A 12195-nucleotide genomic window follows, 5' to 3' on the forward strand; every position below is an offset into this window, starting at 1 on the left:
GAAAGGAAAAAGACAAGGAAAAGCAAGCAGCTCCACCCTCAATCTTTCTCTCAAGTCACTTCCCACACTACCCAAGCAAGCCCCCTGCCACCCTCGTTTGCAAAACCAGCACAGGCACAGCCTCGTCCCTAAGCGCAAACGCACAAACCCCGCTGGCAGAGCAGATGCCCTGCAGGTTCTGGCCCGGGCCAAGCGCGAAGCGCGCCGAGCCCTCATACTTGTCCTCAGCGCCTGCGAACTTGAGCGTGAGCGTAAGGCGTAGCATGAAATCGTTCAGCGGGGACGCGTATGCCGACCCCGGCGTCGGGAGCATGGTAAGCGTCCATTCCGGCGGCGGCGAGGAGGACAAAGGGGTGGTGGTGGTGGTGGTGGTGGTGCAGTTCACCTCGCGGCCATACGCGTCGCCGGCGTACGGCCATTGTACGAAGCAGGTTGCGGCTATTCCGGGAGCGGAGGCGTCTGGTGGAGGTGCTGTCGCGGCGTACGTGTTGCGGTCGGCGATGGTCAGGTTGATGAAGCTCCACGGCGAGCTGTCGGGCCGTCCCGACGGCGAAAAGGTGCGCAGGGCCGAGATCTCCCACGGTTTCAGCGCCGCGGTAGCTTGGCTGCCGAGAACCAGGGCGGCGATCGGGATGCGCATCGTTAAATTGGGTGTCTGGGGAATCGTTTTACAGACGGGGGAGTGTGCTGCTCGTCGTGGACAGCCATACTGTGGTTGCTGTCGGGCATTTGTAGCCTGGGCCCTTGCTCTGGTCGTCGCCAAGAGCGCTCACGGCTCGCATTTTACGGATGTACAGCTCTCATGCCCGTCCCACGGAACGTTGCCGTGGAGTTGGATGGACGGGTTTCAATCAGATCCCCCTGGTTCGTGGGCTGTCTGCGCAGGTTTAGATTAACGCCGCCCCCTGAAATGATTACCCGGGTAAACTGGCTTGCAGCCAAGCTCAGGTTATTTTGGGAAACATGTTGCTCGTACGCTCTTGGAGGCTGGGTACGTGACAACAGACTATTTAGATGTTGATTGCGTTTCATTCGTGTTGTGTTTGAGAACGTTTCTGCCGGTAGTTTCCACTTCTTTTAGTCCTTTTGCAGCTAGGCTTCATTCCATGTTTAAAATTCAGTTGTCCGTTCCTCCTTAGATATAAAGTTCAAAATTTGATGATAGGTGCTTTGACTCCCCCAGATAAGTCGCCCATTAATGAAATATGAGACCGTATCCGCCGTTGGATGGCCTCTTTCATCTTTGCTCTGCGTGGAAGAACAAGGATATCAACGGGCGAACTTCTATGCCATTGTGGTGTGAAGGAGAGCGGCAAAGGCTTGTGCAGCAAGGTGGTCATTTTATATTTATTTTCTTAGGTTCTTACAGACCCCTCTTCACGGACTGTAGAGAGTGGGGCTTTTTGAACTCTTCTTTTCTTAAAAAAATAACGAGAAAAAATCAAACAAACCGCGCTTTCCTCCGCCCTCTCCAAGCCCATCCAACCCCTTTGGAGCCGTGCCTTGACACGGAAATCCGTGCGATTCATCCGCACTTCCGCAGTGCGGCCTGTCCTCAACAGGCGTTTGTCCGGATTGGATCCTTTCTAACGGTTCCGAAGTCTAGTAGGTAATCGTTTACTTGATTTGTTGTATGTTGGATACTAATTTCTCGGCTTTCTCATTAGTGTTGCTAAGGACCGCCATTGGTTTACAGAGTAGACACCGTTCGCAACCCTTGTACAGTCTATATTTGCTATCTACGCTATTAGTGTTGGCGTGGTTGAAATTCCCCTACAGCATTCGTGGCCTAGCCACAGCACGCTTCGTCTTACCAAGGTTCTACATGTTCCGACTGCCCTCTGCAACATTGTTGGTTTTCTATTTTTCCAAGACCACAAACTAAATTTTGCAGAGTCGGAGGTTTCGGATTACGAAGGCGAGCCCGTCGGATCCTTTGAAAGGCATCCAAGCTGTTGCTTGGGTCGTTTGTGCACCAGCGACCCTCCTGTTGGGCCAATTGTCGGGCCGTCACCACTTAAAGGCATCGGGTACGTGGTCAACGCAAAATGGCCAGAATCAGAGCGCTAAAAGATTTACCGAAGCACAAGCAGTCAGGACCTCAGCTCCGCCGACTAGACAAGGAGAAGCAGCGCGACCAGGTAACGCTACCGAGCCACCGTACACGAATTTTGAGAGGGGCTGGCTCAAGTTCCACTGGATGGATGAGTACCACTTCCCCCGGGAGCACGGGCTGAACATCTATAAAGATGAGGACCGTGAGGAGGACAGAAGCGTTGTCCGAGGCCTGATGAACATGGACAGAAACTACGCTAGAGGTTATTATTAAATAAACGTGGAGCTTATGCCTTTGACGACAAGTATGACACGAAGGCCAACGATGGAATGCAGCTCCACGGGCTACGCAGTCAATCGCGATTTCACCCTGAACGAGTTGGGTTTGATCTAAAAGAGCGACGCGATTCCGCGGCTTTCATGCTTTCTTTTGGCCTCAAGCCATCAAAACCTGTTGTCCAAATTTTGATCGCTGACTTGACTCTTGGACTCAGGCTGGTTGGATGACGACAGGTTGAACAACGACAGGTTGTATTTGCATGTCAACAACCACCTTGTACTATGTTTGGGAACTATTGGATATCGAATTAAACACCAATCGCCGATCGTTTCAGGTTAAACAAGCCCCGGAGCAATGAACCTTGGTCGTGGTTTTATGGCCGGGAGTTATCGCCGCTAACCATCATCAGGGTCTGGTTTTCGATACTGCTTCAACTTCTTCTAGACGTGGGAAATTCTACTAGCAACGTTCCAATGAGTGGCTCAGGGCGATCATTGAACGAGCAATTATGAAAGGCCGAGTTCCCAGGCCAGCAAGGTACGAATACATAACAGAACTCGACAGCGCTCATGGGGGGCGAGGGCGCTGATTGTCAAACGGGATCCAACCAGCCGCGAGATCTATTTGCGCCCCTGATTGAGTTGACGAATTGTACATCAGCTGCCGAGCATACCTTCCATATTGGACCTTAATTACCGGGGCAGGGAAGAACGATGCAACCCAAGATACCAGGCGTCAGAAGGCCTAGGCTCTTGGTTGCTACTGCGGCTGAGAGAATCTGCATGAAATCGGACACTCTCGATAAAGTGGATGGCGCCCCATCCCATCCACAAAGGGGTTTTGCTGAGGCGCATTACTGGAGAGGCGGCACCCCAGGCAGCCGACTGCGGCTGGAAGTCCTTCGGTCAAGACGCCGACGGGCTGATCAGTCACATTGAAGAGACACATGATTGGCAAAGCAATGTTGCTTCCTCTGCAATGTGGTGTGTTCATCAACAAATCACAAAATCACGAGCTTATCTTGGTGGCCTTGATAACAGCCCGCTTCAAAGGAGATCTTCTAGGTGTGTAACCCAAACGCGTTGCGGACTGAAACCTCCATGGCAGCTTTCAGATTGTCTTTTGTCGCCTACAGGGTGCTAGAGAAAGAGGGCCTCCGAGTGCGTGGGGGTGACGGGGTGTTCATTCCTAGCTAGGCTGGCAAGCCGGCATTGGAGAAGCTTTGTTCGTATCCGCTTCAACATGGTCAGTACGTGGTAGTTGCCCTCTCGGGACGCCGATGCCTTCCAGGTTCTGGGTAGTGATGCGTCCTGCTGATCTGCTCTTTCCAGGGCATCGAGTCCCACTTCGCGCGTCAGGGGCTTCTTTCGTAGGGCAGCAGGGCGCTAATCCTACCGCTTTGTGCCGTGCGGGGTTGCTGCCAGGGGACTCCAGCTATCGCCCTTCTTGCACAGCCACCCACGAAGGCTTTCCTCCCGACGGACGAGAGTGGCCGAAATGCGACACATCCTAACCAACAGAGACAAACCTAGCACGCTAACGACGCACACATGTGCAAAAAGACAGCTGAGCTGACGTCGTCATGGGAGCCCGCCGAAGAGATAGAAGGGAAGGGAGGAGCTAAAAAGGGAACGGCACCTCGCTGCCATGTTTGCGCCTTCCTACTCTTCAAGACTTCGGCTCCTCTCGGGTCGACCACTTGCTCTTGCCTCGTAGTGTCAAATGCGCCTGCCCCTCACCGCTGTCCGTACTGCCAGAGACTGCCTGCCCCGCCGGCCTAGACTCGGGCGTCTGAACTTCCAGCGGCCCATCATGTCTTCCCACATCTGTGGCGTGGTCCCGCCCTACCTTCTCCAGGGCATCGCCGAGGGCCGAGATGGTGTCGACGATGACGGACGCGAAGCAGCCCTGCGCTCTCTCAAACACCGCCACGAGTACACGTCCAGGCGCTGTGATCGCCTTGCCGCCCTGAGCCAGCCGCGTGCACGCCAGCAGCATGCGGCGCTGCACCAGCAGCAGTCCATCGTCCCCGAAATCCTCCTTCAGCACATTGCTGAGGCCGAGGGAGTCGACGAGGAGACCAGACAGCGCGCCCGCCGCGACTGCGAGCAGATCAAGCTCGTGACGACCGCGTACAAGCAGTCGTTGTCCGGGGAGGGAGGGGTCGAGCAGCAGTCCCTCGCCCCAAAGCTCGAGACGGATGGCTTCTACCGCGCCGTCTATGACGCGAAGCACGCTCAGAACGAAAACAAACTCCCGGGCACCGTGGTACGCGTCGAGGGCCAGAAAGTCGCCAACGACGAGGCGGTCAACCAGGCTTACGACAACGTCGGCAAGGTGCTCGATTTCTACGAGAAATTTTTCAAGTGGAAGAGCATCGACAACAAGAACATGCACGTCCTGAGCTCGGTGCACTTCGGAAAAGGGTACGAGAATGCGTTTTGGGATCCCGACAGGATGCAGATGGTCTTCGGTGACGGCCATACGTTTCTCTACCACTTCACCAACTGCATCGATGTCATTGGCCACGAACTGACCGTAAGCACCGATTATGGTCTCGCTGCTCCCTAAATTCTCAAAGATGCTAACCCGTTGATGCTAGCATGCCGTCACTGAGCACACGAGTCCGCTGGAGTATGAAGGCCAGGCCGGTGCATTGAATGAGCACATATCGGATGTGTTTGGCATCATGGTCAAGCAGCTTGTCGAGGATGAGACGGCCGACAAGGCTGACTGGCTCATCGGCGAAGGCTGCCTGCTGCCCGACGTTAAGGGAGTTGCGCTGAGGAGCATGAAGGAACCCGGCACTGCCTATGACGACCCTCGATTTGTAAGTATCCAGTTCCCTCAAGCCCACGTTCTTGAGTCATCGATGCCCTCCATCCTTGTTCATTGTTGACACCGCACAGGGCAAGGATCCCCAGCCGGCATCCATGGCTGGATACAAGCCCGTCACCGAGGACAACGGCGGCGTGCACATGTTCAGTGGGATCCCAAACCGAGCCTTCTACCTCGCCTCAGCTGCGTTCGGCGGCTACTCCTGGGAGAAGGCCGGCCAGATTTGGTGGAAGACCATGAACAGCGGCAGCGTTCCTCCCCGGTGCACTTTTATCCAGTTTGCCGATGCCACGACCGATATTGCCCATGAGCTGTACGGAGATGAGGGGGCCAAGATTGTCCGCGACGCCTGGAACGAGGTCGGTGTGGTGCGTCAGCGCTAAATGCCCCGCGTGAGTGTGTGAGTTTGCCGTCGCGATGTCTTTAGCTCTTGCCAGAATGACAGTGATTTCTGCGGTTGAGGTCGTTTTCACGACGGGATTGTTCGGCCCATGTGACCCATTCCACCGACCGACGCGACCGACGATTGCAAATAAATGCGAACGATTTGTAAAGGATAAAAAAAGAAAACCGAGAGAAGAATGGAAGAAGTGAGAGAAGAAACCCCCACTTGGGTCACCTTGTTACAAGTAGCGGTCGTTGGTGGGTTTGTGCTGCCAGATGCCGACGGGGGTTGGCGCGCGGCCTGGTCGGTAGGAGCGTATAGTTTTGTGTCATTGATCATTGACACCGAGATTTTTCGGGCCTTGTGTCGCCCTCGTTGGGACGGATAAGAGGGGCCGGGATGCGTGGAAAGGTGGGCCGCCGCTTTCAGGCTGACGCTGTTGGGTTTACAAGACCGGGCCGCGGGTCGGCGGGATCTGCCCCAGAGTTGGCGCCACCAACTTGGCGGGGCCAGGCACAGACTGCCCTTTTCAGCCAATTGAGTGCCGTATTTGGGCGTAAAACGCCGCGTCAAGTGGGGTTTCTAAGCTTTGCCGCAGAGGCCGCGAGTTCGCGGCCTGCTGGAATTTGAAACCTGTGGCGCACACGGCCTAGGCGGCGGAGGTTTGGCCGACCAACCCCCGCTAATTCCTCAATTCTTTTGGCGGTCGATCTCGTAACCCCCAAAAAAAAAACATTCTTTGCGGCCATGGAAACCCAAGGTTCAACCCGATAGAGAATACCAACTTTTGAAACGATGGCTGGACTTTCGGCGGATTGGGGTAAAGGAAAATGCACAAATAGGGCGGGATCAGGCACACGAATCCTTTGTCGATGAGATATTCAAAGAGGATTGTCCGAGTGACGGTGGGCAGATCTCGATAGCGCCGTCAAAATGTCCGCGTTCATGTCTCTTCTGGTCTGTGCCTACGGGTTGCTGATCTTTACCTTTTACTTTGTCGTCAAGGTCAGCAACTACCTCCTCAACCGGTTTCCCGCAGGGTATCCGTCCCGATTGCCCGGCCGGAGCTAACCTGGGCAGCCATGTGCAGACACTCATCTCTGGGTTTCGAAACAACCTCTCCCACATCCCGGGACCATGGTACTCGCGCTTCACGTCGCTCGTCAACCATTACCATCGCATCGTGGGCGACGAGCTCCAGTGGTTCCATGGGCTGCATCAACGTTATGGGCCGCTGGTCCGTCCTGAACCATATGTCGTGGCGACCGCCGACCCCGGCCACTGGGAACAAGTCCATCGCAGCCGTGGCATCTTCATGAAAATCGAATTCCCGCTCATCGTTCCCGAAAAGTTCCTGTTCACCCTAACCGACCCCCACGAGCACAGGATTCGGCGTCGGCTGCTGGCCCGCGGCTTGACGTTGGACACGCTGCGGCGCAACTGGGAGCCTGCGATCAGAGCCAAGGTCGAGCTAGCCGTGCGCTGCATCAAGGGCGAAGCGACAAGCGGCGTCGCCAACGTCTCCCGCTGGTGGTACATCATGGCGTCAGACGTCATCTCTCTCCTCTCGTTTGGCGAGTCGTTCGACATGCTCGAGAAGGCCGACCTGAAGGAAAACGACGAGTTCCTGACGGCGCTCCAGTTCGTGGGCTTCAGCATGGCGCTGCAATGGCTATTCCCGGGCCCGGTCTTGCGGCTGTTGAAACTTGTTCTGCCCTTCCAGACGGTGCACGACATCATCAACGCCAGCAACCTGGTCTTCGCCAGAGGCAGCATTGCCATTCGCAACCTGCGCGCGGTCAACAGCGAAAAGCCGAACCTCTTCAGCGACATGCTCGCCGAAGCCGACAAGGCGGGCGAGGGCGGCGAAAAGTCCAAGCTGACCGACGAGACGGTCCGCTCCGAGGTGGCCGAGTTCTTAGTGGCCGGCGCCGACACCACCGCCGTCATGCTGACGTACATCGTGTGGGAAGTCCTCCGGCAGCCCAGTCTCCGCAGCCGCCTCGAGGCCGAGGTGGCCGCGCTGCCGCCGGATTTCAACGACACGGACCTCCTCGCGCTGCCGCTGCTCAACGGCGTCATCGCCGAGTCGCTGCGCCTGCACAGCACGGGCTCATCTCCGGCCAGCCGCGTCGTGGTCCAGGACGGTGTCACTTTCAACAGTCTCCCGATCCCCGCCGGCACCCAGGTGCAAACCTTTACGTATTCCATGGCCCGGGACAACGCACTGTTCCCTGACGGCGAGCGGTAAGAACCCAATGCAAGGCAGAGTTGATTTCTCTGGGAGAGGCTGGCTATGAAAAAAAATGGGGAAATTGAGTAAGCTCGACGGCTGACAAATAACACAATAGGTTTGACGAGACGCGCTTCGACGACGAGAAGCAAATGCCCGACCTGCAGCGGCGCATCGCGGCCAACTTTGGCAGCGGCTCGCGATCCTGCGTCGGCGTGGCGCTCGCCAGGATGGAGCTCCGCCTCACCACGGCACTCTTCTTCCGCGAGATGAGAGGCGCCCGCCTCGGCCCTGGCATGACCGATGACATGATGGAGATGCGCCTCAGGTGCTTCATCTACCCCAAGGGCGGCAAGTGCGACGTCACGCTGGTCGATAAGATGGTGCAGTGATGGCGGCTTTGTTTTATTTTTTTTCATGGTTGCGGCTCGTGTCGTGTTACGTGGTTGCGTAGTGTCATGTTACGTGGTTGCACGTTGTCAGATCAATATAACATTTAGATTTTTGGCGTTGGCGTCTGGAGTATGGATTGTGTTTGAGTTGTGGCTCTCAACGGCGGAAGGACCAAAGGGGGTTTGTTTTCATGGTTATCATGAAAAGGGGCTGGTTGGATATCATCACTGGTGCATTATTCTGCTTACTTGCGGTTTCGTATACTGTCTAGGGCCTTTCAAATTGACTCAATGCCCCTTGTGAAAGTACCTCAGATATGGAGTAACGCCGTGCCAAAGAGAGACTGGAGAGAGACAAACGCTGTGTCGTCACTTGCTGGGCGGGATGCAACTGAGAAAACCCATGAATTCCAACACTGCCATCAAAAGGGGCCTTCCAGTCACCCGAAAACGACTGCCGTGGTCACTGACAAGGGAGGCCATGTTGATCATCCGCTTTCTTCCGCCGTGGCGTTCGTTGTTGGAGCTCTGAGCCCGGGAGTGAGAGTCCGGATCCTGAGAGGGCAACCAAGGTATTAGCACAATCAATTCGGGTCTTGAGGCTGGGAAGCTTATAATATATACATGTATGCATCGTCAGATTGACAAGATGCCTGAGCTTAAAAAATAACGTGAGCAGAAATCTCGAATAGCCTCATTTAGCCGCCTTTCCGCACAACAACAAGAGTGAGCCAGATGTGACCGTGACCATGTGTGTTACCGCGATGGCAGGAGGTGGTCGGCTGTAGACGCGGGGTGCGGAGAGTGGTACGACGACGGGCCGTCCTTCATTTCGGGAATTACCAACGTAGGTAGATCGAGTGAGTGGGTGGGCGAATGAGTGAGTGGGTGGGTGGGTGAATGAGTGGATGAGTGTTGGAGTCACGACGGAAGCAAGGCCAATGTGTAAAAGAATCGGGATGTCGGGAGTAGCCAGAGTTCAGACTGTGACACACGATGATGCATGGCCGTGGGTCAGGGCTCTCTCTCTCTGCACAGTCTGCAGCAATTATTGTCGGGTAAATAGCCGTTCCTAGAATTAGCTCATGACGAGAGAGCATGAGCCAAATTGTTGACCCAGAATAGCTTCTAATGTCACGGTGACGCGATGCGGTGAACAGTTAGGAGCGGTAGACGGGATTTGGTACTAGACTAGTTCTGAGAGGAGGGGAGGGGTGGAGGGTAAAAGGGCCGGCCGAGCGTTAGCACCTCTGCGTCTTCGAGCTTGGCGATGTCACTAGAGTGCGGTCGAGACGTGCCGAAGCGCACTGGCAGGCACTCGGCTGCGGCAACCTGGCGCATTCCGGCAACGAGCCGTGAGGTTTCTTCTCCACTTCTTCACCGGCCTCAGGGGGATTGGTGGGTGGGTGCAGGCGGCGCGGGATGGAGAGCCAGACAGGACGTTCCGGCCGTCTGACCACGTCACACACGCACATCACAAAGGCTCAAGCCACATCGGACGGTCCGAAGCCCTCCCGCAATTTTGACAAGCCAGCACCGCTTGGGGGAGCACAAGATGGTCTCAACAGCATAGTAGTTGGAAGGAGCTTAGGCCGCTTGCGCTGCGGTCTTGGCATATGCAAGCCGTCTGCACCGCATCAGCACCTACTTTGTCTACCGCAGTTCCATGTTATCTCATTCTCGGGGATCAGCGACGCGGCGAAAGCACCGTTTCTTGGGGGCCGCCGGGGCCACCCCAGGCGCAACTGCCAACCTAGGTCACCACAGGTTGCACATGCCTTTCCGGGAAAAAGTGCCGGCCCTGCGTGCACACTGTGGCACTGTCCTGTACATACTTCGTACCTATGGAAGCTACGGCCTGCCTGCAGGACATCATATTATAGCATGAAAGTATGTACGGGCATGCAATATAACCTGTGTGCAGCCCCTTGTCATTGAGAGCCTGCTTCTGGCCCTCTTCAATCTTTCAGCATCTGCTGTAATACAAAAATTTTATTACCTGCAACTGTCTGTCCCAGTGGTCGCAGTTGCCCCAGTCGCTCTTTCCTGCGCGGCGTGGGTGCCATGCAAGTCGAGACCGGGGATGGATTGCTCTGCCGTGCAGCCCCACTGCTAGGGTACACTACCTCAGGTACCTAGAACGACCTATTACGCAGTAATTAATGGAAGGTAATCCCCAAATCCGTCCCCACGCTCGCCCGCCCACCCACCTACCATGCTGACATTTGAACAGAGTCCAGTCGAACGGCCGCAAGAGCCAATTTGATGACAACCTGTAATTGCGCCTCTGCCCTCTCTCGACAACTCGATGGGAAACGTGACAGGCTCGATGCGCGCTTTAAAGTGGACCCCCACTGTCGGAAACATGCACCCACTCGCTATACCTCTGTCAGTAAAGTTGCACCGCCGCTGACGGGTGCCTTCTTGGTCGCTTCGACCGCTCGCCTCTTTGGAGGGCTCGCTACTCCGTGAGGCAATAAAAATCCTCGACAAGGTACCGTGACTGGCAGCTCATGCCCTTGCCCCTCCCTCTCCCTCGTACACACACCCACCACCACCATACACGCACTCACTTGTAGTCGCACCACTTCCTTGTCCTACGCGAGTTGCTGTCTTCTCCTAGACAACCGACTTTTACTGCGATCGGAAGAGGCGGTCCTTATCTGGACTGCCGGAAGTTGCACGGCGCGGAAGGACAAACCCCTGACTCCGCGGAATAGTGAACATGCCCCCTCCCCTCCCCTCCCCCCCTCTCCGTCCCGGCCCCTGATAGGCACGTCTCGCAACAAGTGTTCACGAATTACCCGTTCTGCCTCACCGATCTCATGTCTGGTTGTGAAAGCACACCTTGTCTGCATGCCGTTTCTTGGGTCCGCGCTTGCTTGGCTTTGCTTGCTAGCTTTCATTTCTTCCTTCCTCGTTCCCACTAATAATGGTCCGAGGTGTCATTCAACGCTGTGCCCCCTTCGGAACAATGCCCCGGTGCTTGCGGCGAATGATGCAAGGACCAAGGTAGGGAGTCGAGTGAAGATATAAATACTAGACAGGAGACCAGCCTATTCTCGTGTCAGAGGTTGTTTGAATCAACATCTCCAGCAGCAAGCTTGAACTCGTCCAGCAAACTCACGGCCAGTCCATACCCACTCACTCACCTTCACCCCTCATTCAAACATCAACAACCTCAACTGCCTTACCTCTCTCGCGCTTGCTACCCAGCAACCACAACCTCTTCAAAATGCTTCCCCAAATCATTCAGGATGAGCGAGACACCCGTGGATCCGGGCTGTTGGCCCTGGATCCCCTGTATGAGTCTATCGTCCTCCCCAGAGGCGAGGGCATTAGAAGCATCATGGTGACTTGAGTCTAAATATCCACATTTTGCCTCGCTCTGTGCTGACAAGGGACCAGCTCCCGGGTGTCCGCTGCCCAACCTGCGCCGCCAAAGGCGAGGAAGTCTGGGTGATCCCAGGACGTGCCTGTGGCTACTGCCGCACTCCCGCGCCGTCCGAACACGATGTCTCCCCCGAAGACATTCACTTTGACCACTCTCACTGAGTTTCGGTCAAACTTAGCTTTGACTCACGGCCGGGAAAGGCTTGTCACGTTGGACGCATCTGGCAGGTTTCAACCTTGCTTTGATTTTCGATTATTCCTGACGCTCTTTTTGGAACACTGATAGATAGTTCGAGGAGAGGCAACGTTGTTGTTCAAAAGCTGCACACCGCGGAGGGACGGTTGATATTTTTATTTCTTCTGATTAGACTTGAACTGGGATATAGAGCAGATTAACTGCAATGGAGGATAAATAAAAGTTTTGCCGCAAGCCATGAAAATTGCCCATTGAAACAATACCCGTTGAAACAAAAACAGAGAAGATGATAAAAACGCCTGCCCGGTAGCCGAGCAGGAATGTACAAGCGAGGCGGATCATTAGACTTTAGAAACAACTTCCCAAAGCAGTTGGAGCAGAGGCCAAAAATAGCCGGGAATGTCACACATGCCCCTGGCCGTT

General features: G+C 55.3%; 5 protein-coding genes across 5 annotated transcripts; 4 read left to right on the top strand and 1 right to left on the bottom strand.

Moving 5' to 3' along the window:
- Positions 1–67: 67 nt before the first annotated feature.
- On the bottom strand, positions 68–640 carry B0T26DRAFT_755252 (uncharacterized protein; the record flags this gene model as incomplete). Its single annotated transcript, XM_060445933.1, has 1 exon — positions 68–640. One exon carries the CDS (start codon positions 638–640, stop codon positions 68–70), a length of 573 nt encoding a protein of 190 aa, XP_060293445.1.
- A 3507-nt stretch (positions 641–4147) lies between these two features.
- B0T26DRAFT_743313 (metalloprotease) lies at positions 4148–5556 on the top strand (the record flags this gene model as incomplete). Its single annotated transcript, XM_060444236.1, has 3 exons — positions 4148–4873; positions 4938–5165; positions 5245–5556. The coding sequence occupies 3 exons, from the start codon at positions 4148–4150 to the stop codon at positions 5554–5556; spliced, it is 1266 nt and encodes a 421-aa protein (XP_060293446.1).
- Positions 5557–6491: 935 nt separating this feature from the next.
- On the top strand, positions 6492–8183 carry B0T26DRAFT_743314 (cytochrome P450; the record flags this gene model as incomplete). Its single annotated transcript, XM_060444237.1, has 3 exons — positions 6492–6563; positions 6598–7805; positions 7910–8183. The coding sequence occupies 3 exons, from the start codon at positions 6492–6494 to the stop codon at positions 8181–8183; spliced, it is 1554 nt and encodes a 517-aa protein (XP_060293447.1).
- Positions 8184–10391: 2208 nt separating this feature from the next.
- On the top strand, positions 10392–10717 carry B0T26DRAFT_433250 (uncharacterized protein). The gene has a single exon (XM_060434989.1). The coding sequence runs from the start codon at positions 10449–10451 to the stop codon at positions 10653–10655; it is 207 nt and encodes a 68-aa protein (XP_060293448.1). The 5' UTR covers positions 10392–10448; the 3' UTR covers positions 10656–10717.
- Positions 10718–11418: 701 nt separating this feature from the next.
- On the top strand, positions 11419–11738 carry B0T26DRAFT_755255 (uncharacterized protein; the record flags this gene model as incomplete). The annotated part of the gene is made up of 2 exons (XM_060445934.1): positions 11419–11535; positions 11592–11738. The coding sequence occupies 2 exons, from the start codon at positions 11419–11421 to the stop codon at positions 11736–11738; spliced, it is 264 nt and encodes an 87-aa protein (XP_060293449.1).
- Between the last annotated feature and the right edge of the window lie 457 nt (positions 11739–12195).

This window comes from Lasiosphaeria miniovina (assembly GCF_030549165.1).
Source record: "Lasiosphaeria miniovina strain SMH2392-1A chromosome Unknown B0T26scaffold_6, whole genome shotgun sequence".
Classification (NCBI taxonomy): Eukaryota; Fungi; Ascomycota; class Sordariomycetes; order Sordariales; family Lasiosphaeriaceae; genus Lasiosphaeria; species Lasiosphaeria miniovina.